Source organism: Parus major, chromosome 17, assembly GCF_001522545.3.
Source record: "Parus major isolate Abel chromosome 17, Parus_major1.1, whole genome shotgun sequence".
In the NCBI taxonomy this organism is placed as follows: domain Eukaryota; kingdom Metazoa; phylum Chordata; class Aves; order Passeriformes; family Paridae; genus Parus; species Parus major.
In genome coordinates, this window is record NC_031785.1 from 3,113,503 (window position 1) to 3,133,026 (window position 19,524).

General features: G+C 49.8%; 1 protein-coding gene and 1 long non-coding RNA gene across 5 annotated transcripts in view; one reads left to right on the plus strand and one right to left on the minus strand.

Moving 5' to 3' along the window:
• COL5A1 (collagen type V alpha 1 chain) overlaps positions 1–19,524 on the minus strand; it is a 135,856-nt gene that overhangs the window by 55,081 nt on the left and 61,251 nt on the right. For all 4 annotated transcript variants that reach the window (XM_015645070.1, XM_015645066.1, XM_015645065.1 and 1 more), the window contains exons 7-16: positions 19,264–19,512; positions 16,103–16,255; positions 15,785–15,841; positions 12,135–12,176; positions 11,854–11,916; positions 5,710–5,784; positions 4,129–4,221; positions 1,463–1,519; positions 999–1,052; positions 341–394 (exon numbers count right to left, since the gene is read on the minus strand). In XM_015645070.1, the coding sequence (XP_015500556.1) occupies positions 341–394; positions 999–1,052; positions 1,463–1,519; positions 4,129–4,221; positions 5,710–5,784; positions 11,854–11,916; positions 12,135–12,176; positions 15,785–15,841; positions 16,103–16,255; positions 19,264–19,512 (897 nt within the window). The remainder of the gene's footprint in view (positions 1–340; positions 395–998; positions 1,053–1,462; positions 1,520–4,128; positions 4,222–5,709; positions 5,785–11,853; positions 11,917–12,134; positions 12,177–15,784; positions 15,842–16,102; positions 16,256–19,263; positions 19,513–19,524) is intronic.
• On the plus strand, positions 14,593–19,251 carry LOC117245219. Its single transcript, XR_004499650.1, has 3 exons — positions 14,593–14,773; positions 15,419–15,555; positions 18,996–19,251. It is a non-coding gene; the product is annotated as an uncharacterized LOC117245219 (long non-coding RNA).

Consider the following 19,524-nt stretch of genomic DNA (forward strand, 5'->3'; position numbering starts at 1 on the left):
CTCCCAGATTTTAACTCCCAATTTTGTGTGCTCCCAGATTTTAACTCCCAATTTTGTGTCCTCCCAAATTTTATCTCCTAATTTTGTGTGCTCCCAGATTTTAACTCCCAATTTTGTGTGCTCCCAGATTTTAACTCCCAATTTTGTGTGCTCCCAGATTTCAGCTCCCATCCTGATTTTGTCCTCCTGGATGGCTGGAGAGGGCCTGGCCAAGCCCAGCCTGGCTGCCAGCCAGCTCTTGTGCAACGCCCTCGGTGCTGAGGAATTGTTTGGCAGCAGGAGCAGTTTCCAGCAGGAATTGCAGCTCCTGCCTGGTCAGCACAGCTGCCAGGACACTCACCCTGCGGCCTGGCTTCCCTGCAGGACCGGGAGGACCTTGGATGCCTCGTGGACCCTGCGAGGAATCAAGGAGAGAGGAAGAAATGTCACCTCAAGGGAGCACGAGCAGGCCCAAAGATCAGTGCCCACTGCTGGGGCTCTCAGGGCCACCAGGGCTTCAAAACAAATCCCTGGAGCAGAGCCTGTGGTTCCAAACACACAGGGAAGGCTCAGGACTGGGTATCTCCAGGCAGGAATTGTAGGTGTTTATTCATGAGGAAGCTTTTGCAAGCACATGGTGGAGATGCATCCCATAAATCACTTCCCTTGCCACCAGAAAATGGGAACTTGCCCTTGATGCAGGATTTAAGGCTTGGAAGAACAATATCCTGAACATTAGGGAATTCTCCACACTTCAAATTATCTTTTATGTACAGGACTCCTCCATGGGTGATTTTGCAGGGAGGGACCTGCTGAGTGTTACACTGCTGGTTTAAAACTGTGTCCAGAGCCTGCATTTGGACACTTGGGGGGAGATTTCCATGCCAAACATGTGTTCCCACACCTTCCTGCTTCCAGCTGGCCCAGGGTGACTCAATCCCTGCTTCCCAGCAGCCTCTCTGGAGCAGGACTGGCTGCTCCACCCTTCATTTCTCCAGCTCCCCCAGTTCCACACTCACCTGAGGTCCCATTTCTCCAGCTTCTCCCTTCAGCCCTCCACTGCCTGGGGGTCCCTTTGGGCAGAGAAGAGGATTTATTGCATTTTTCCTCAAGAGGGAAGATTGATACCACGTTAAGAAAAAGCCTTTCACGGATCCAGAGCCCACAGGGAGCTGGATCTGCTGGGTTGGCTCCATCCTCACCATCTCCATCACTCCCCAGTTCCATCCCTCCAATTCCATCCCCTAGCTCCATCCCCTCCAATTCCATCCCCCAGCTCCATCCCCTCCAATTCCATCCCCCAGCTCCATCCCCTCCAATTCCATCACTCCCCAGCTCCACCCCTGCAATCCCATCACTCCTCAGCTCCATCCCTCCAATTCCATCACTCCCCAGTTCCATCCCCTGTTCCATCACTCCCCAGTTCCATCCCCTCCAGTTCCATCACTCCCCTGTTCCATCACTCCCCTGTTCCATCACTCACCATCGGTCCTGGCCGCCCCGTCAGGCCCATGGGCCCCGCTGGTCCCCTCAGTGCCAGCTGCAACAGAAGGACAAACACGGCTCACTGGGTGTCTCTTGGTGGCTGCAGTGGGACAAAGCCACCGCTGTGCCACCACCTCAGTTCTCTGCACACCCCGAGCCCACAAAGCCCTGGAGCAGTGCCCATATCCCCAGGGAACTCCAGATCCTGTCCCACCCACAATGGGCAAACTGCTTCTCCATGCCCAAATTTTCCCTGGCTGCCCCTGGATCCCTGGAAGTGTCCAAGGCCAGGCTGGACAGAGCTTGGAGCAAGCTGGGGTCATGGGAGGTGTCCCTGCCCATGGAAATGCTTGGAATGAGGAGGGATTTAAGCTCCCTCCCAGCCCAAACCATTCCATGAAAGCCCCTGCACTGTCCACGAATCTGCTGAGAGGACAGAAATAATTATGACCCCACTTCAGTTCAGGAGAAGCTTTTTCCTTTATTGTCCTGGTGGTTCAGTTTTAGAGGAATTCTTCCCTTTTATATTTTTGGTTCCTATTTAACATCCTCCCAACTGAACTCCAATTCAAACTGAACACAGGGGGCTTTTAGCTCCATAATTAAGGAGTCGTGTTAACCATGCATCAACCCAGTAATTTCCATGGTGGGAAATGGAGCTGGGCCATGCTTTAAAACATCCCTCAGACAATTTGTTCCCTCGTGACAATCCAACACTTCCAAAGAGTTGTAATTATCTGTGTACTCCAGTAATTAAAATCTACCCAGTGATTGCGCTTGGAATGGCAGAAATATTGCACAAATGCTGGGTTCTGTGGCATCTTTTTACAACACCCCATTAAAAAGGAGATGCTCAGAACCACTGCTGGCTGCAACAACATTCGGTGCCTAATGAAAGCCAAATTTTAAGGGGATAAATCAACCTAATAATGCAATTAACAGCAGTGATAATGAGAAAAACAAACCCAAAAAGGAAAAGGTTATCCTTTCTGCAGGATCCTGTTTTCCAATCCTGTCATATCCTGTAGTTCCTCAGAAAAATGACATTTATTTCCCTTTCTGCATTGTGGTTTTCAGCCAAAGTAATGAAGTTCACAAAAAAAAAAAAAAATTGATTTTTGTCCTTTCTAGAAATATTCAGCTTTTCATCCACAGTCCAACAATTACCCAGGATTTATTTTGGTTTTAAATATTTTTCCCCAAACTTGAAAATTTAAATAAAAAGGAGACTTTGAATGAGGGGAGAGAGGTTCTTTGTTTTTTGGTAAATCACAATTTTCAGCAGGCAGAAGAAAAAAAGAACAAAAGCAGAGAGCTGGAAAAAGCAGATGCTTTTCATGATACGTTTATCAGGTCAAACCCCCCATTTCCCAGGAAAATAAAATGCTGATGGGAAAACGCTGGGCAAGCTGGAAATTAAGACTGACAAGGTAACACCAGGAGCATAATCTAGGAAATTATTGGCAGCACAAGGTTAATGGACAGGAAAATTCAGTGGCTGGGGGGATCAGGACTCTGCCTGAATCTGTAAAAAATCCAGTTCCTTTGGAAAAGGGGAGCTGGGTGGAAAGCAGAAAATTCCCAGCTAAAGCAAAAACCTCATTAAAAACCCAGCAGGGGCAGGTGCCACCCTGGGAGGAGATGGGGGGAGATCCCAGTGGTTTTTATCCCATCTAAGGGTGAAATAAATTGGGTTTTTAGCTTATTTGAGGCCCAAAAAAATCTCTGTGTTAAAGTCTGCAGACAGCTCTGAGTGACCGAGCAGCTCCCTCCACACATCCCAGCTGCAGCCAGATGTGGGCTCTGGACCTGCCCCCAGATAAAAAACTGCATCCCTTTGGGAATTCCCACCCTAATTAAATGTCTCCTTCATGGCAAGGGTGTGTTTGCAGCAGAATTTGGTCCCTTTGGGGTGAGATGGGAGCAAAGAGAGCGGTTTGGGAATTGTGGGGTTCCCCCAGCTCCTTCTGCAGCTCTGATTTTAACATCAGCTCAGGAAAGCTCCCACGAGCACCCAGGGAAGAACAATTTCAGAGCTCCACTGGCTGAAGACGAGGTTTTATTTTGAGCAGATGAGTGCAAAGCCTTTTCCACTGAGGTGTCCATCCAGGCAGGAAACAGGAGTTGTCCTGGGAATGTGCCAATCTTGTTTCACCAGTGAGCCAGGGATGATTTGGACATCAATCAATAAGGTCATCCCAGGAAAGAAATGTTCCAGGGATAGTCACCGTGTATTCCCAAACAAATACACTAAATTACAAATCTGCCTGCTGAGTTTCTGGGAACAGCTTCCACCTGTGACACAGGTTTCATTATTAGGATTCACTGTGGGGAAAACCATACTAAAATAGGAAAATGCTTTGAGTGCAGCCCCCAGCTGTTCATAGGGACCCTCAAAATACAAATATACTGAAGGCAGCGGGTCTGTGTGGCCACTGCCAGAGGAAAATTCAGGAAATTCAGGAAATTCAAACCAGCTTTCATCATCTGGAGCCTTGCTGGTTGTCAATAAAACCCAAATCACGCAGGTGCAAACCATGGCAGGTGAGAGGTTCCACCAGCAGCAGCAGGGAGGAGTGTGCAGAGATGTGAGAGGTTCATTCTGCTGTTGCAGGCACCTGCTGAGAGCCATCCCAGGCACTCCTGAGAGCTGCCAGCACTCACCCTGGCCTGCTGCAGGATGGCCTGGGCTTGTGCCTCCTGGGCTGACACCATGGGTCCCTTGGAGCCAGCGTCGCCTCCTCCGCTGAAGCGGAACTGGTGGGAACAAGGCAGACAAAACGTGTCAGGGCTTCTGTCCCTCACCCTCAGCAGCCTGAGCCTGAACAGCTCCGTTCAGCTCCGTTCCCCAAAGCCACCCCAGCCCTCCCAGCCCACCCCATGAACCCCAGAGCCCTCGGCTCACCCAGCTCAGGGCCACCAAGCCAGCGCTTCCCAGGCGCTGCCAGCCCGGGGTGGCACACAATGAGGGCCTGTGGGCTCGGGGACCTCACACACCACACTCAGCACCCACAGGGGCTCTCCCAGGCTGCCATTCCCTGGGCACTGGGGTTGCCTCAGGTTATTTGTGCAGCTCCAGACAAAGCTGAGCTGCTGGAGCGTGGCAGTTTGTCCAAACACCAGAGTTTGGGCTGCTGTTCAAGCCAGGAGCTTTCAGCATTCAACCCCCCCCACAAATATTAATGTTTTATTTCCCCAAATTTGAAATAGAAGTTTTAAATTTCCTTCCACCCTCAAAAGCCACACTTTCCTTGGCCTGCTCCTGCCTCAGCTGGGAGGTGTTACAAGAGGGACACTCCTGGTTGCAGAAACTCCTTGGACAGCCCTGTCACCTCTGTGTCACCTCTGTGTCACCTCAGCCAGCTTCAGGTGTGTGACCACACGAGCCTGGCAGGGAAATGGGAAGAAATGCAATTTCCAGGCCCATGGCTGGCTCCTGGAGTGGCCACCAAGCGTGGTGTGGTGGCCAGCAAAGCTCCACGTGGAGCTCCTGGCCCAGGCTCCACCGTTGGAGCTTGGACAATGTGCTGAGGTTTTTCCCTAAAAACTCCTTTCCTCTGGTACCCAAGTGCTCATTTGCAGCAGCTGGCTGCCTCACACCAAAAAAAGACATTTCTTTTGTGTCCCAGGACCAGCAAGGCTGATTTGGGACTTGCTGGCTTTGTGGAGGAGGAGAACAACACAAAATCACCACTGGTCATTGAAAGAGGTGGATTAGTTCAGGTGATTGAAATTTTGGCACTTTGAAGAGGTGTTAGAGGTTCCTGAGCATGGGACAGAGGGTTCTGCCTGGAAATTTGGCTCTTGGAGGTGTCCTCAGTGGTTTCTTCATGGTTTTGTCTCTCTGTGTCCAGTCAGAAGCACTGCAGCTTATTCAGAATCCAGGAAATGTTTGGACAATGTTCTCAGGCACAGGCTGGGATTCTGGGCTGGTCCTGTGCAGTGCCAGAAGCTGGAATCAATAATCCCCCTGGGTCCCTTCCACCTCGGGATATTCCATGATTTTTATCATTATCCATCACTTCTGGAAATTTGAACCTGTCTGTGCTTTTGCCTAGTGAAGGAGCTCCTGTGCTTTGGAAAAAGTCAATTTACAAGGGGAACCATCCAGATGCATCTTTTATCTCAAGGAAAATGTGTCCTTGGGGTAAAGGAGATGGGAGATTTCCATAAGAAGGGCCATTTAACAGTAGCAAAACCAAGAAATCCGGTTTTTAATCCTCTTTTAGCTCTGTTTGTACTCACAGGCAACATAAGCATGGTCCCTGGTGGTCCTGGCAATCCATCTGCTCCTGGGAGACCTGGGCGCCCAGGAGGGCCCTGAAAGAAGACAAAATTAAAATAAACTTCTAAAATATCCTTTTGGTTCTGTCCATACATCAACAGCTGTGGTTATGTCACGATATTGTCACGACAGGGACTGAGCTTGTGGCCATCCCAATTTTTCTTAAATTTTCTGAATTCCCTCCTCTTCCACCCTGCCCCCTATTTCCAGTGGAGTGAGCAATCCAAGTCTCTGCAATGCTCCAAGTCCATGGAATCAATGTTTACTTGGATCTGCTAAAACCTATTAAAAAAAACTCAAAAAAAAAAAAGAGATAAAACTTCCTAACTCAGGGTCAGCGAGAGAGAAATGGAGGAAGATAAATTCATTCCCACACGTGTTCAATCAGCTGGGTCATTTCACTTTTCTCTCTTCTGTCTTTTTTTTTTTTTTTAATTTTATTTCAGTCCTTTGAGGCTCCTTCCACCTGTAAATCAGCCCAAACCCATGGATCTCCACGGAGCTGTGCTGATTAACAGCAGTGGAGGAACTTTAGCTGGCACTAAAGCAACGAGTGGGCAGTAAAAGATCTATTGATGAAGCCATAAAGAATCAAATATAGCCAATTTTCCCTGGCATAAAGCTGAGGTTAACCCAGATTTCCTCCTCATTCCAGTGCTCCCATATGCAAATGAGGGTGACATCAATGTGTGTGGCTAATTGCAATTTTCACAGCACTTTAAGGCAACAGGGATTTGACCACATCCCAGCAAGGTCAAGAAAAGCCCCAGTGCTCATTTTGTGGCCAATGGCTCGGGACTGAGGACTTGGCTACTCCTTTAGTTAGGAAACACCACTAATAAATCAATTTATAGAGAACTGACTCTCTTGGAAGGGAAAGCAATGAACGTTTTTGTAGTTCTTGCTCTCCTCAACCTGCCTGCAGCCTGTTCAGACCCCAGAAAAAAATGTAAATACAAAATTCTGCCACAAATCTCTGGAACGGTGACACCAAAAAGCCGGGAAGTCATAAGGTCACCCTGCAAGGGAGGTGGGTAAAGGTGGGAAAGGCAGGAGGAAAAGACAAAGAGTGCTAAAAATCAGAATATTTTAATAAAACAAGACAACAGACCAAAATAGATTTGGTGCATTACCCTTGTCCCACACCCTTGCAGTGAGATCTGTCCACCCCACACCTCTCTGCTCCCTCTTCTTCCACATCCAACTTCACAATTCCCTCACTCCCTCCCCTTGCAAGAACAAGCCCAAACTCTTCAGGGCGACGTTTCCAGTGCTACATCAGGGCCCTGGAGGGGGTGAGGAGCTGTCCCTGCCCCAGCCTGGCCAGGCCTGCGGTGTCCCCAGCTGGGCTGTCCCTGTCCCCAGCCCCACGAGGACAGGGCACCACGACCAGCCTGGAATAACAGCGCTGTTCCCAGGGATGGAGCAGCAGAAAAACACCGGGAAAAATCCCAGCAGTGCCCAGGGGGGACTGCAGAATTCCAGCATATCCATTTTTCCAGGCAGGCTGGACATCCCCAGCTTGCTCAGCCTGGCTCAAACCAGAGCCACCCCACCGAGATCCCATCCCAGACCCATCTGTTGGAGCAGAAATGACACAAATAATTTAGGCTTGTTTTATATGATAAACTTTCTTTTCTCTCCCTCCTTTAACTCCAGCCCTGCCTATGGTGGAGCAGGGCTGAGCTTGTTTATCTCTCCTGACAAGTGTTGATGCAGTGCTTTTATCCATAAATGCCTCTTTTTGTTTCAGGCTGGGTGTGGGAGGTCTTTTCCTGGTGGAATGGACCAGCAGGGGGTGGGGGAGCAGTGGAACGGAGGAAAATCAAACCCATAAAGCACTTTGGAAATTTAAATTCATGAATGCCTGGAAGAAATGCAGCCTGCCAGGGTCTGGGTGTAAATCTGTGTGGCTCTCGTTATGGAAATGGGGATTTGCTGATATACAGCAGCCAGGGATGGGGACTTCAGCTTGCATTTGGTGCAGTGCTCTGAAATGCCACGCTGGGAGCAAACCCTGGGGTAATATTTCCATGGAATGGTTAAACTGAAACCTGGGGGTGTTTGTGTGGGGGTTCCTTCAGTCACAGGCAGTGAGAGTGGGACCAGCAGCCCACGGTGCTGAGCCTTAAAATTCACCAAGTGTCTCTCTTTTCCTGGTTATCTTTCAGTCCTGGTCAGAAAATTACATAATAGGAGATGTTTCTTGCAGTTTTGGGGGTTCCCTGGTTAAGGCAGCACTTGGGAAAAGCAGCACCCTGGAAGTACTCAGAAGGCAAAAAAGGGTTTTTAGGGATCCTGTTGCACTTCTGAGGTGCAAAACCGTCCTCAGGGGAGTAATTCCTTTGGGATTCAATGGTTTTGGAAGGTGAAGATATTTTGTGATGAGCCTTTCCCCAAGGTGTGCTGAACCCCCCCAGAGCACCCAGACACCCGAATTTCCAAACAAACCCTGGGGAGGGTGAGGGAGCTGCAGTTTGCTCTAATGCTGCAGCTCACCCCCTTCAAAACAACACATTTTCCCACTTCCTTCCTCCCAGTCTGGAGCCCCCACGGAACAGCTCTCTGCTCTCCTCAGTGCCATATTTCCTTCTTCCCACTGCTCCAGGAGAGCTGCCTAAGTCATCCCAAAGCATCCCGAGCCCTCTGGAACCTCCCACACCCAGGCTGCTCCTCAGCTCTGCTGCTGACACAAACTCCTCTGTGCCTCCTGAAATCACTGATCAAGGAAGATTTTTACATAAATAAAGCTCTCTTTTTTCTAAAGAATAAACCAGAGTTAAATGAGTGTTGGCCAATATTAACAGAGCTGACTATTGTTGTGCTATTAATTCATTGCACCTGCCTGATAGCAGATTAAAAAATCTCTTTATCAGACGCAGGCAGGGAGAATATTCCTCACTGTACACAGGGAAGGGTCATGTAAATTCATGAGCTGCACTCTCAGGGTTAATAATCAACAAATTAAAAGAGGAGCTGCTCTAATTGAAAAGGAGGGTTTTAATCCAGCTCCTGGCCCTGCGAGTTCATCACTTATCTGTGCACACTGTGTTACACTCTGTGCTGGACAGAGAGCTGGCTGTGCAGCCTGTGCTAGAATGCAAATTATTCCTTTTGTTGGAGGGCGTGGAGCAGCAGCATCGGGGACAGAGTGTCTGCTGCTGCTGCTTGGCTTTGCAGGGCTGCTCCAGAGGAGCTTGGCCAGCAAATATCTGCATCTGCCTGGGCAAAGGACAGAAGGAGAGTGTCCCCAGGGCCAGCATCCAGCCTGCCAGGAATGCAGGAGGAAAGGGAGAGCTGGGCATCGCAGTGGGCGCGGGCACGGTGGGGACAGGCAAGGAAGGGCTGAAGCCACAGGGAAAAACAGCACCCTGGAAATATTCAGAAGCCAAATTGGGATTTTTAGGGCTCAGCCCGGGCCGCTGACAGGTGCAAACCACGCTCAGCTCACCCAGCCTGTGTGAATTTGGGCTCCCTGTAGGGCAGGAGTGCAGTGCCACAAGGGTTAAGGCAGGCCCAGGAGCCCCCATGGCTGAGCCTGGATTGACTTTCTGAGCTGGCAGGCTCGGATCGATGGAGCACAGGCAGGGCCCCTCGTCCTCAGCCGTGTCACAGCCACCAGAAATGTTATTACTGCTCCATCAGGAAACACAGCAGCAGAGCAGAGCAGGGCAGGGCCTTCCCAGCACTGCTCCAGGGGAAAAGGGGGAACACAGCAGCCACAGGGCTCCAGCCAAGGCCCCAGGGACCAGGGAGACAACAACGGGCCTGACCCAAAACACAGCGCCCTGAATGGGGACAGTGCCATGGGAATGCTCCAACGCCTCAGGAATCACCTCAAATTCACCTTAAAACCTCAGGAGACACCTCCAGTGTGGGCCAGCAGTGATTTTCTCTCTCCCAAGGGCTGTATTTTGCAATGTGGGCACATCAGAAGGAAAAGGGGACACGGCCACGGGCACTGCAGAGGAAGCCACAGCAGATCTCTGGCAGCGTTTAAAACAAGGCCAAGGGGAGAGCCTTGGGATCTGACAATGTTCTGATCTTCTGGAAGGGGTGAATTCTGCCTTCTACTCTTTCTGGGTCTTAGGTTGCTCAAAAAAAACTGATCTAGGCCACAAACACCGAGCTGCATTTACAACAACAAGCAGCTGTGTGAGGACACATCTGCCACACCCCAGCCCTGATCCAGCCAGGCCTTCCCATCTGAACTTGGCCACTGCCTTTTTTCCCACCTTGTCCAAGCCAAAAAATCTGCCAGAAGAACAGGAAGCCCTACAAACACACAGAGTCTGTGTCTGGCAGCTCCAGTTTGTTCTTCTGGGCACCCAGGATGCAAATAGGATGTGGTTCCCCATTTGGGAATCAGCTGTTGGATCCAGGAAGGATCAGCAGCCTGCCACAGGAACACCCTTATCTACCAGGAAAACTGCTCAGCACCTCGGGGATCAGATTAGGGAAGTGTTTGCTGATAAGAGCTCCCTTCCTCTAGAGGTGTTTGCATTTGCTGGGTGACAGCAGTGACAGCAGGGGGATGCTGTGTGTTCTGGAGCGTGTCCCGGGATCTGTGGCACTGCTGCTCCCTCCCTCCTGTGCTTTCCAGGGAAAACACAGCTCAGACCGAGCCTGCCTGCACAAACACACCTGCAGGAGCATCGTTTGGCCCTTTGTGTGGAGCCTGGATGGCCAAGCCGTGCTCAGAGGCAGTTCTGGACAGACCTGACACTCTCCACACTGCCGTGCACCAGGGCATCCAGCTCCGCTTGCTTTGCTCCCTGGCCAGGCTGAAATCCAGGGATTTCCTGGAGACACTGCTGCTGGGAAATGTCCCCTGCACCCTCCTGCACTCCTGCAGGCCCTGCCAGCTCTGCCCAGCTCTGGTGCTCCATCCCCAGACCCCAGCGTGGCTCCAGGCCATGGGCACCCCTCTGCCCTGTGCTCAAACGGAGCTGTCCTGGCAGCCCAGCTCTGTGCAAAGCCACGGCCCTGTCAGTGCTAGGGTGAGTTTTCCATGAGATGTCAGGCCAACATTCCTGCTGGAGGAGGGCTGGGAGCAGTGGGCAGCGGGCTCCTCGCCCACCCAGGTCCCTGCTCACCTGGCTGCCTCTGCCAGGGCACAGGAACAGGCTGAACAACAGGAGCAGTCCCAGGGTCATTTCAGAGGCCTAGCTCGGGGAGTGAGGACAGTGGAGTTGAATTTTTGGTGTTTCCAAGGACATGGATTGCTGCTGGAATGCTGCTCCTGCACTTACTGACCTGAGGTTTGAGCTCAGCAGCTCCCAAAACACAGACCACTGCCCATCCCAGGTATGTGACCCCGACAGAGCTGCAGTGCTCAGGGGTGGGATTTGGGGTCACCATGGCCAGAAACACTTGGGAGCTGCTGCCTTTGGGGAGACATCCCAAAGCTGGAGGCTCTGCAGCAGCACTTCACAAAGCAGAGGCTGCCAGGGACAAAACTGATTTACAGCAACATCCAAACCTGAGTTACGGCACTGCTAAAGAACATGAATCAGTGCCTGGTGCTCGCTGGGACAGAGCAATAACCCACCTAGGGAAAAGGTGAAGTGCTGCACAAGAGCTCCTTTCCCTCTGGGAGCAGCCTGGGACGTGGAAAGGCCATAGGGAAAGACCTTGGCTTGACCCCAGGACCATCCTGGAGCAAAGCAAAGCCAAACCCTCTGCCAGGACTCACAGGAGCAGCTGGAATGAGGGGCAGAATCCCAGCTGAACTCCCTGCCCTGTGCTGGTGACTCTGGGTGTGTTTGCCCCTCCTGTTTTCCCAGTGCCACACTGGAAGGAGCAGCCAAAGGGCACAGGCAGAGAGCAGGGGGTTTGCAGCCTTAATACTGGTTTTAACTTGGAAAATGGCTCTGTACATTTGAGTAATGAGCCTGTTTCCCAACCCTTTTCCCCCTGGATACAAAGCTCTGCCCTGTACCCCACCATCAAGTCCTTTGGGAATTGCTCTCACTCAGGATGAACAGGATGTTAACAGGATTTTAACAGGATTTTAACAGGATTTTAGGGCTCCAGGGATACCCCACAGCCCACACAAACACCCCCAAAACTCCAGCAAAAAGGAGAAAGCCACGGTCACTCACCCTCTCCCCTGGGTCTCCCATTAAGCCCACGGGTCCAGTTGGTCCTGGAGGTCCTGGAAGGCCCTGGCAGAGAAAATGGGGAAAAAAACCTAAGCCACGAAAATGTGTTATTATTTGTAGCAGATTTCTACAAGCAGCAGGAAAAGATTTCGAGCTCTCTGTTTATTTTTGCACCAGAAAATCCACCCCAAAGCTCTCTCTGTGCACATGTGAGGCAGATGGGAGCAACAGAGCCCGGGGACAGCATCCCACACCCGGAGCAGGGGGAAAATGCCACTTACTGCTGGGCCTTCGGGACCAGGGGGGCCTTCCACCAGCATTCCCTGGGCAGGAGAAAGGAAAAAAGTGATTAAACACATCCTCAAAGTCATTCTGACCACAGGGAAAAGCCCAGTGTTTGATTTGTTCTTAAATATTTCAGCTCTTGCTGCTGCATGGAGACATCCCAGAGCTGGAGGGTTTCCATTCCCTCTGGATGACTTCTCCCAGAGGTGCAGAGGATCATGGAAAAGCCAAATAATGTGTATTTAAATCCCACAGAACAGCCCTTACTCCCAGCATCAGCCCCAGCACAGCATCACCTTTCCCACCACAACCTTCTCCCTTTGCTCAGAGCCAGGGAAAATGCAAATCCTGGATTTTGTCCAACCTTGATGGTGCTGGAGCTGGAGGAAAAAGCTGTTCCTAGCCCTAAAGAGCTGAACAAGAAGTTAGCAATCAAATTGCAAGGTGGTTTTTAAATGATTTTTTCCAGCAGACTGCACTCTATGATTTCCTCTGTGAATGTAGGAAATCACGGTGTGGGAAAAACTCTGGGATATTGGTACTCCAGCCTCTTCAATCTAAATATTTTGTCATCACTTTAGATCAGATCTGTCATGCACTCAGGAAAATTAAGGTTTGGGTTTTTTTTTTCCCCCATGAGTATATAAGAGGCAGGAAAGAAACCTTCCAATCCACCTGGAAAAAGCTTTCCAGAAGGCATCAGGGTAATGTTTTGGGAAGAGCTCTGTCCATTTTAGCTCTGGATCAGAGATGAAGCAGTGCCCAGCTTGAGTCAGCAATTCCCAGCTCACCTGTGGCAAACAGGGACATTTTTCCTTAGGGATGAAATCCTGTAAAAATCTGTGGATGAGCAGTTGGCTCCTGTGGGAGAAGCCGTGCAGGGGCTGCTTTGGGGTCACCCTAAACTGTTCTCAGGCTCTGGTGCCAAAAGCCTCAGCTGACCCCACTCCAACCGAGCTGAACGAATCTGAAATGTCTGCAGGAAAATCCAGGCATTCCTGCCCCAAAAACCACACTCCCTAAACCCAGAGCAGCAAAAAATAACCTAAAGCAGCCTGCCACAACCCAGCCCTGCTTCCATCAGGGTTTCTGCACCAAAACACGCGTGGCCAGCTCTGTTTTCTGCCTTTCCTGGTGTCCACACTCATTAGCACAGCATTTAAAATCCCAGAGAAGGTCTGGCTCCTGCTGCAGCTGGATGTGAGGGGAAATTTGCTGCTGCCATCACGGAAGGGCCTCTGCAGCTCCTCACCAGGGAGGAATTCAGGTCATGGGCTTCACCCCCTGCCCATTTCAGCTTCAGCCATGGGAATGCTGCACTGGGTGGGAATTAGGGGTGAATTCCACATGCCTGTCCTCCAACCTGCAGGGAAATCCCAGGGATCCCAGCACATGGACACCCCAAAACCCATCCCAGCACATGGACACCCCAAAACCCATCCCAGCATATGGACACCCCCAAATCCATCCTTGTTGAGAACCCAGCATACGGACACCCCCAAATCCATCGTTTTTGGGACCAGTGATGGCACATTCTGGTGTGACAGGTTCTAAACCAGAAATGAATCAGGGTGCAGAGAGCCCCAGCCCACACAGGAGGTTTTTGGGGTGCTGCTGTGAGCACACACAGCATCAAGGCTCTGCTCCCCAGGACACTCCTCCCCAGGGGGAGAGGTCAGGGATAATTGGCCCATTTGGGCTGCAGACATCCTTGGCATCTTCCCATATTTATCTGCTGGTTTATGTCGAGCTCTGGCCTTGGGGACATCTGGAGATTCTCCCTGGCATGAAACCTCCTGTGTTTCCATGGATGTTCATCAGTGGGAACGCTGGAAACGTGGGAGGGTTTTAGGGACATTGAGGGGGCCAAGCCAGCTGTGGATTTGGGATTGTCCCAGGGGAAAACAGGACAAGGCTTCTGCTTCAGACACCACCCACAAGTGAAGCCAAACATCCCAAAACCAGCTCAAAATCCTGTTGCAATTCAGAGGTTCTGAGCAAACCCTCCCTAAAGGTGAGCACCAGGGTTCCCCCAAAAGGACAGAGGGCTCTGAGGAGGTGCCAGGAGCCTGATGACCCCACAGCTGGGATATTTGGGATATTTGGGATCCCTGCATCCCTCTTCTCCATCCCTCCTGCCCCTGCCCTGCCCGGCTGCCTCCAGCAAGTGTCAGCACAGAGCAAGGATTGAAGGACAGCTGGGTTTGAAAGGGAAGGAGTCAAAATCCAGCAGAATCCAACTTTGTGCTTGGGCTTTATTTCCCTTCTCCTGCAGCTCCCATCAAAAACTAAAAACTAAAAAAAAAGAAAGAGCTAAAGAGTGAAGCAAATCCGAATTTCCCTGCTCAAGAGGGGCTGCACGGAGAGGGACAAGGCAGCATTTGGTCTTGTTTACTTTTTGGCAAAAGCCATCCGTGCTCCAGTGTTTTGAAATAGCAAAGGCGGCCAAATTCTTTCTGGATGATTAAACTTAACTATTTTGTTCGCTTTGTAGCTTTTCAGGCTGGGTTTCTGCCATCATCTTCGTGGGGTTTGGCTGCCCCCCTTCCCTTCCCACCCCTCTGATAAGGAAATCGCTGGCTCCTCCTTTTGTTTGCCGAGTGAGAGACCCAGAAAGGAAGAGAAGGAAGGAAAGGTCAGAAATGTTTTTATAAGAGACTTTAATTGGAGTTTTGAAGCCACGCTGCTGCACCCCAGCTCCTCCCTGGCTCCCCTCCCCACCACCTGCAGAAGTTTCAGGTGAAAGAGGAAAAGGAGGAAACATGGAAAGGAAAAGGTCTCAGAATGATGGGAAGTGCTGCTGCAGCACATGCTGGGTGCTGTGCTGGCCCTCTGCCAAGGAAAATGAGGTTAATTGAGCTGCGAGCAGGAGCTCAGCCCTCGGGGACTGGGGCAGGTGGGTGCGAGGAGCTGGGGAGGAGCAGGAATGGGGCATCCTGGCCATCCTGGCACACAGAGAGGAAAAAAATGGGAATTAACCAAGAGCCCCTTGCTGGCTCACAGGAGCCCCTGAGCCATCCCCACCATGAGGCTCCTTCCCCACCTCGGGGTGCTGGGCTGGGCACACACAGCTTCTGCAGAATGCAGAGGGCATGGACAGCTTGGAATTGTTCTTTAGAAGGGAAAACAACTTCAAAATCAGCCAGAAATATAAAGGAAGAGGGTTCCACCCCAGGGAGGACACAAAGGAAAAGCTGGTGGGACTGTGGAGCTGGTGCAGGAGCAAACCTCTCCACAGCTGTGTGCAGGGATTTATTTTATTTCCCTTTCATTCCCACAGGGATGAACCCATTGGTGGCCCAGTTAAAGCCAGCCCCAAACTGGGAGTTCAGGGCAAGAAACGACCTGGATGCTCCAGGGACACTCCCAAACTCCTGAGGGATGAGACCAGTCCCCTGCCCAACGCTTCAGCCCCAGGTTTTATTTTGCTAAATGAGGGATTTCATGGGAATTCTTGCACTTCTTTCATGATTTAGGTCGCTCCTTGAAGGTTTAAAAAAATTATATAATGGCATGATTTCATATTATATGAACCAGGGGATTCTTTCATGGGGATTTTGCTCCCAGCTGTCCCACTGAGAACAAGATCTCTGCACCTTTTTCCATGGGGAAAAATCAACAAAACCCAAATTCAGGTGCTCCTTACCGGCTCAATGATGGCAGGTTCCCCCTTCTGGCCCTTCTCGCCCCGGGGGCCACCGATCTGTGGGACACAGGGAAACACAAAGCCAGACAGTCAGAGAGGACATTGCCATCATCACCAGCACCAACCCCACCAGGAACAGGAGATCTGGCACAATCCTGCTCAGGTTCCTGCAGGAGAGACCCAGGGCAGCTCCTCCTTGTTTAAATACGAGTTGCACATGGGTGAATCCTCGGCTTTTTGCTCTAATTCTGTTCTAAATTATGGAAGGAGCAACATTTTGAAGCAGGATTTTCCTGGATGGAGCAGAAAGCCTCTCACCCCCTCGTAGATGGTGTCCTGGTTGGCCGGCATGCCGGGGCCGATGTCGGGAGAGGCTGTCCGGTCATAATAGCTGTCATAATAATTCCCATCATATTCCTTTATGGTTTCCTCAGTGAAATCTTTATCCAGGTCATCCCCTCCTTGAGCAGCCTGGAGAGGAAAGAGCAGCAATGGGTCAGGCTGGAATTCTCTCCTAGCTGGGCACGCTGGAATATTATTAATGTGTTCTCTATTAAGGGGAGTGATTTTTGCAAAATGAGGGTGCTTTATAATAATAGTGACAAGGGAAAAACCTGGGGAGAAGTTAAATTCTGGAATTTTTAAGTCTCCAGTGACTTCTCCAACAGCAGGAAGACAGATGGGAGAATCTTCATGTCAAATATACACCCTGGCTTTCCCTGGGATTTCTTCACTGATCCCCAGTAAGGCACCCTGAGTAGAAAAGTTGGAGTGAGGAAAACAAAACACAGCACAGAGCTCTCATCAGGAGGATCCTGCAAACTCCAAATGCCTGAAGAAATAGGTAATGGAAGTTTCAAGCTCCAAATCCTCCTCGTCTCTCATGGCCTCGGTGTTGGAGACTCAGGATTATCAAGCCTGAGGAGTCCCACATCCGTTCCCAGATTCAGACACACACCAAACCCACCATGTGTCACTGTGAGTGTCCAATTACAGCAGGAAATGTGGAAAAACCCGAGTTCACTCCTGTGAAAACCTCCTGTTTGTTTAGTCTGGGATCCAATCTGCGCCTGGGCTCATCCAAGGAGCAGAAGCTGTTACAAATCTGATGCCTCAGTCCCTGAATCCTGTCGGAATCCTCTCAGATGCCACGGAGCACAGCAAGGACATCCAGACAAGGCTCAGAATTTCCTTGCTGCTCTCCATCTCCCTGTGCTCCCAGCAGCCTGGCAGGCACAGGCCCTTGGCACCCCTCGCTCTGAGCAGCCCTGCAGAGAACAACATGTGCTGCTGAGATTTATTTGCTTTCTTTCCTATCCAGGTAATGACCAAAATAGTCCAGAAATTGAATTATTTCCAGGGCTTCCTGGAGAAATAGCTCCTCACTACTATGAATTCAAAGTCACTTCAGTGCCATCACAACTTCCAGACTTTTTTCTGTACCAGAACTGCTCAGAACTCATAAATTGAACATCTGGGTCTAAATTCAGGAGGTGTTTGCAGAGGTAAGAGAAGGTGGGATTTTAATTTTAATAATTTAAATGTATTCTTATATTATAATTATATTAAATTTAATAATTTTAGAATTATTTATTACATTATTATATTTTAATTCTAAAATTAAACTAAGACTAAGCCTAGAACTAAGGCAATCACCAGCCCACCCTCTCTTACCTCTGCAAACACCAACTGGCCTTGGTAGAAATTATAGTTTGGCAATTATTCAATTAGAAAACTTGGAAAAGTCAGGATTATTTTTCTTCTGGGCTGATTCAAATGGATCTGTTGCTGTCACACCCCTCTCCCTTTTTATCCTGGCTGAAATATTTCACCAGGTTTTGTACTTTGAAACCTTAAAACCCTCAGCTAAAAAATCTCATCCAGCTCTTAGGGTTTGGGGATAACAGCAAACTGTATGAAATGAATACCAGAAATGTCTGGTTTGATATTCTAATTGAGGTCCCCAGGTTTATTTGCATGGAAAAATGATATTGGGAATAAATGGGCAGTTCCCTGCCTGAACTTTCCTCCTCTATTTCCTTTCCTCAAAAACTAAAGTGGCCCTTGAAGCCACCTCCTTCCTCTTCAACTTTTTCATTTAAGGCCCCTCTATCCAATCTTTAATTCCTCTCTCTTAGAAAGTCCAGGCTTGGCCAAAGGTTTTTGGCTCTTGGTCAGGAAACAGAAAACTTTCCCATCCATGAGGTCTCTCAGGTTGGCTCCCTCGGCTCCTGGAGCATTCTCCTCTTCTCCCTGTGCATCACTTTGGGCTGCCCAACTTCCTCCACCACATTTTGGCTGGAGTGGATCCCCCCTGCCCTTGGAGTGGCTGGATCTGCACCTGCCTCCCTCCAGCTGCTCAGATCTTTGCTTGGACACTTTCCCTGACACCTTTTCCCTCAAATTTCCATCTCCAGGGATCCTGGCCAACTTCTGCTGCCTCTTTTGCCAACCTTGAATTGTGACAGCTCCACAACAAGTAATTCTCCACTGGAGAAAGCACCCCGAAGCTCTTCCTGGGAATTAGGATGGGACCTGGAAGCATTATAGAAACTTGGAATGGTGTGGCTTGGAAGGACTTTAAAGCTCATCCAGTTCCAAAGCCTTGCCTGGGGAGAGACATCTTCCACTAGAGCAGGTTTCTCAGAGAATTCCTCGTTATCCCACCATTGATTCCCTTGCTGCTGCTCCTGGATAATGAAGGATTTGCTCATTTGATGTCATTATTTCCTTGCTCCCTGAGCTCCCAGCATCCAGCTCCCCAAAATTTCATCTCAGTCTCAGCAACATTCACATTTGAGCATCAACATAAAGAGCAAGAACGGGGCAAGACTTCAGCACAGGGGAGTCTCGAGTGCAGCATTGCAGCTGAAGGATATTGAAGCTTGGGGAGGTAAAAGTTAAATATTCCAACAGAAAAAGCTGCGGGGTCTGGGCTGATCCCAGCTCTTAGCAGATCCATGCACAGAATAAAGGGGCTCACACCAGGTGGATGCAGCAGTTTTGGAATCAAGGCTTTGTCCCAGTGCTGAAATGTTTAAAAACAACCCCAAAACTGAAAAACTTAAAGATGCTTTTCAGTGCAAATGGCAAAATGAAAAATATTGATGTTCTCCAGCAAATCAACATTTTAAGGATTTATATTAATAACTTTGGGATAAAAGGCTTTTACTGAGATTTTAACAGCAACCCTTGTTTCTCTTTTTGTCAGACAACCACTTCACCCGAGGAAATGCAGATGTCAATATGAGCAGCTTTTTCCAGGAGAATAATCCTTAACCAGATTCTACATATCTGCATTCCCCACCCTGAAAAATCTGGAGTGAAAACATTTTACAAGAAACTTCCTCTCCTCGCAGCTGCCTGAACCAGTTACGGATTTACCATCTGGCCGCTCCCGTCTCCTTTATTTACAGGGCTATGAAACAGCAGATTTAATTAAAAATAAAAATAAATTAAAATTAATGAATCAAAATTACATCAGTCTCATTGTAGGTGACGACAGTGCTGGTGGGGAGTTCAGCTTCCACTGCATTTTCAGTGAGGCCACCCTGGGGATCGATTTCCTCGTTGTAGTTGAGATCCTCGTAGGGCATTGGGGTAAAATACTCCTCGTTGATGGTCTCGTAGTTGTACTCATCAACCAGGGGATCATCCACTGCTCCGTCCTCCTTGGGCTGCTTCCCGGGGTTCCCTCTTTCAGGGGCTGCCGTGGGAGCTGGGTAATCCTGTCAGACATG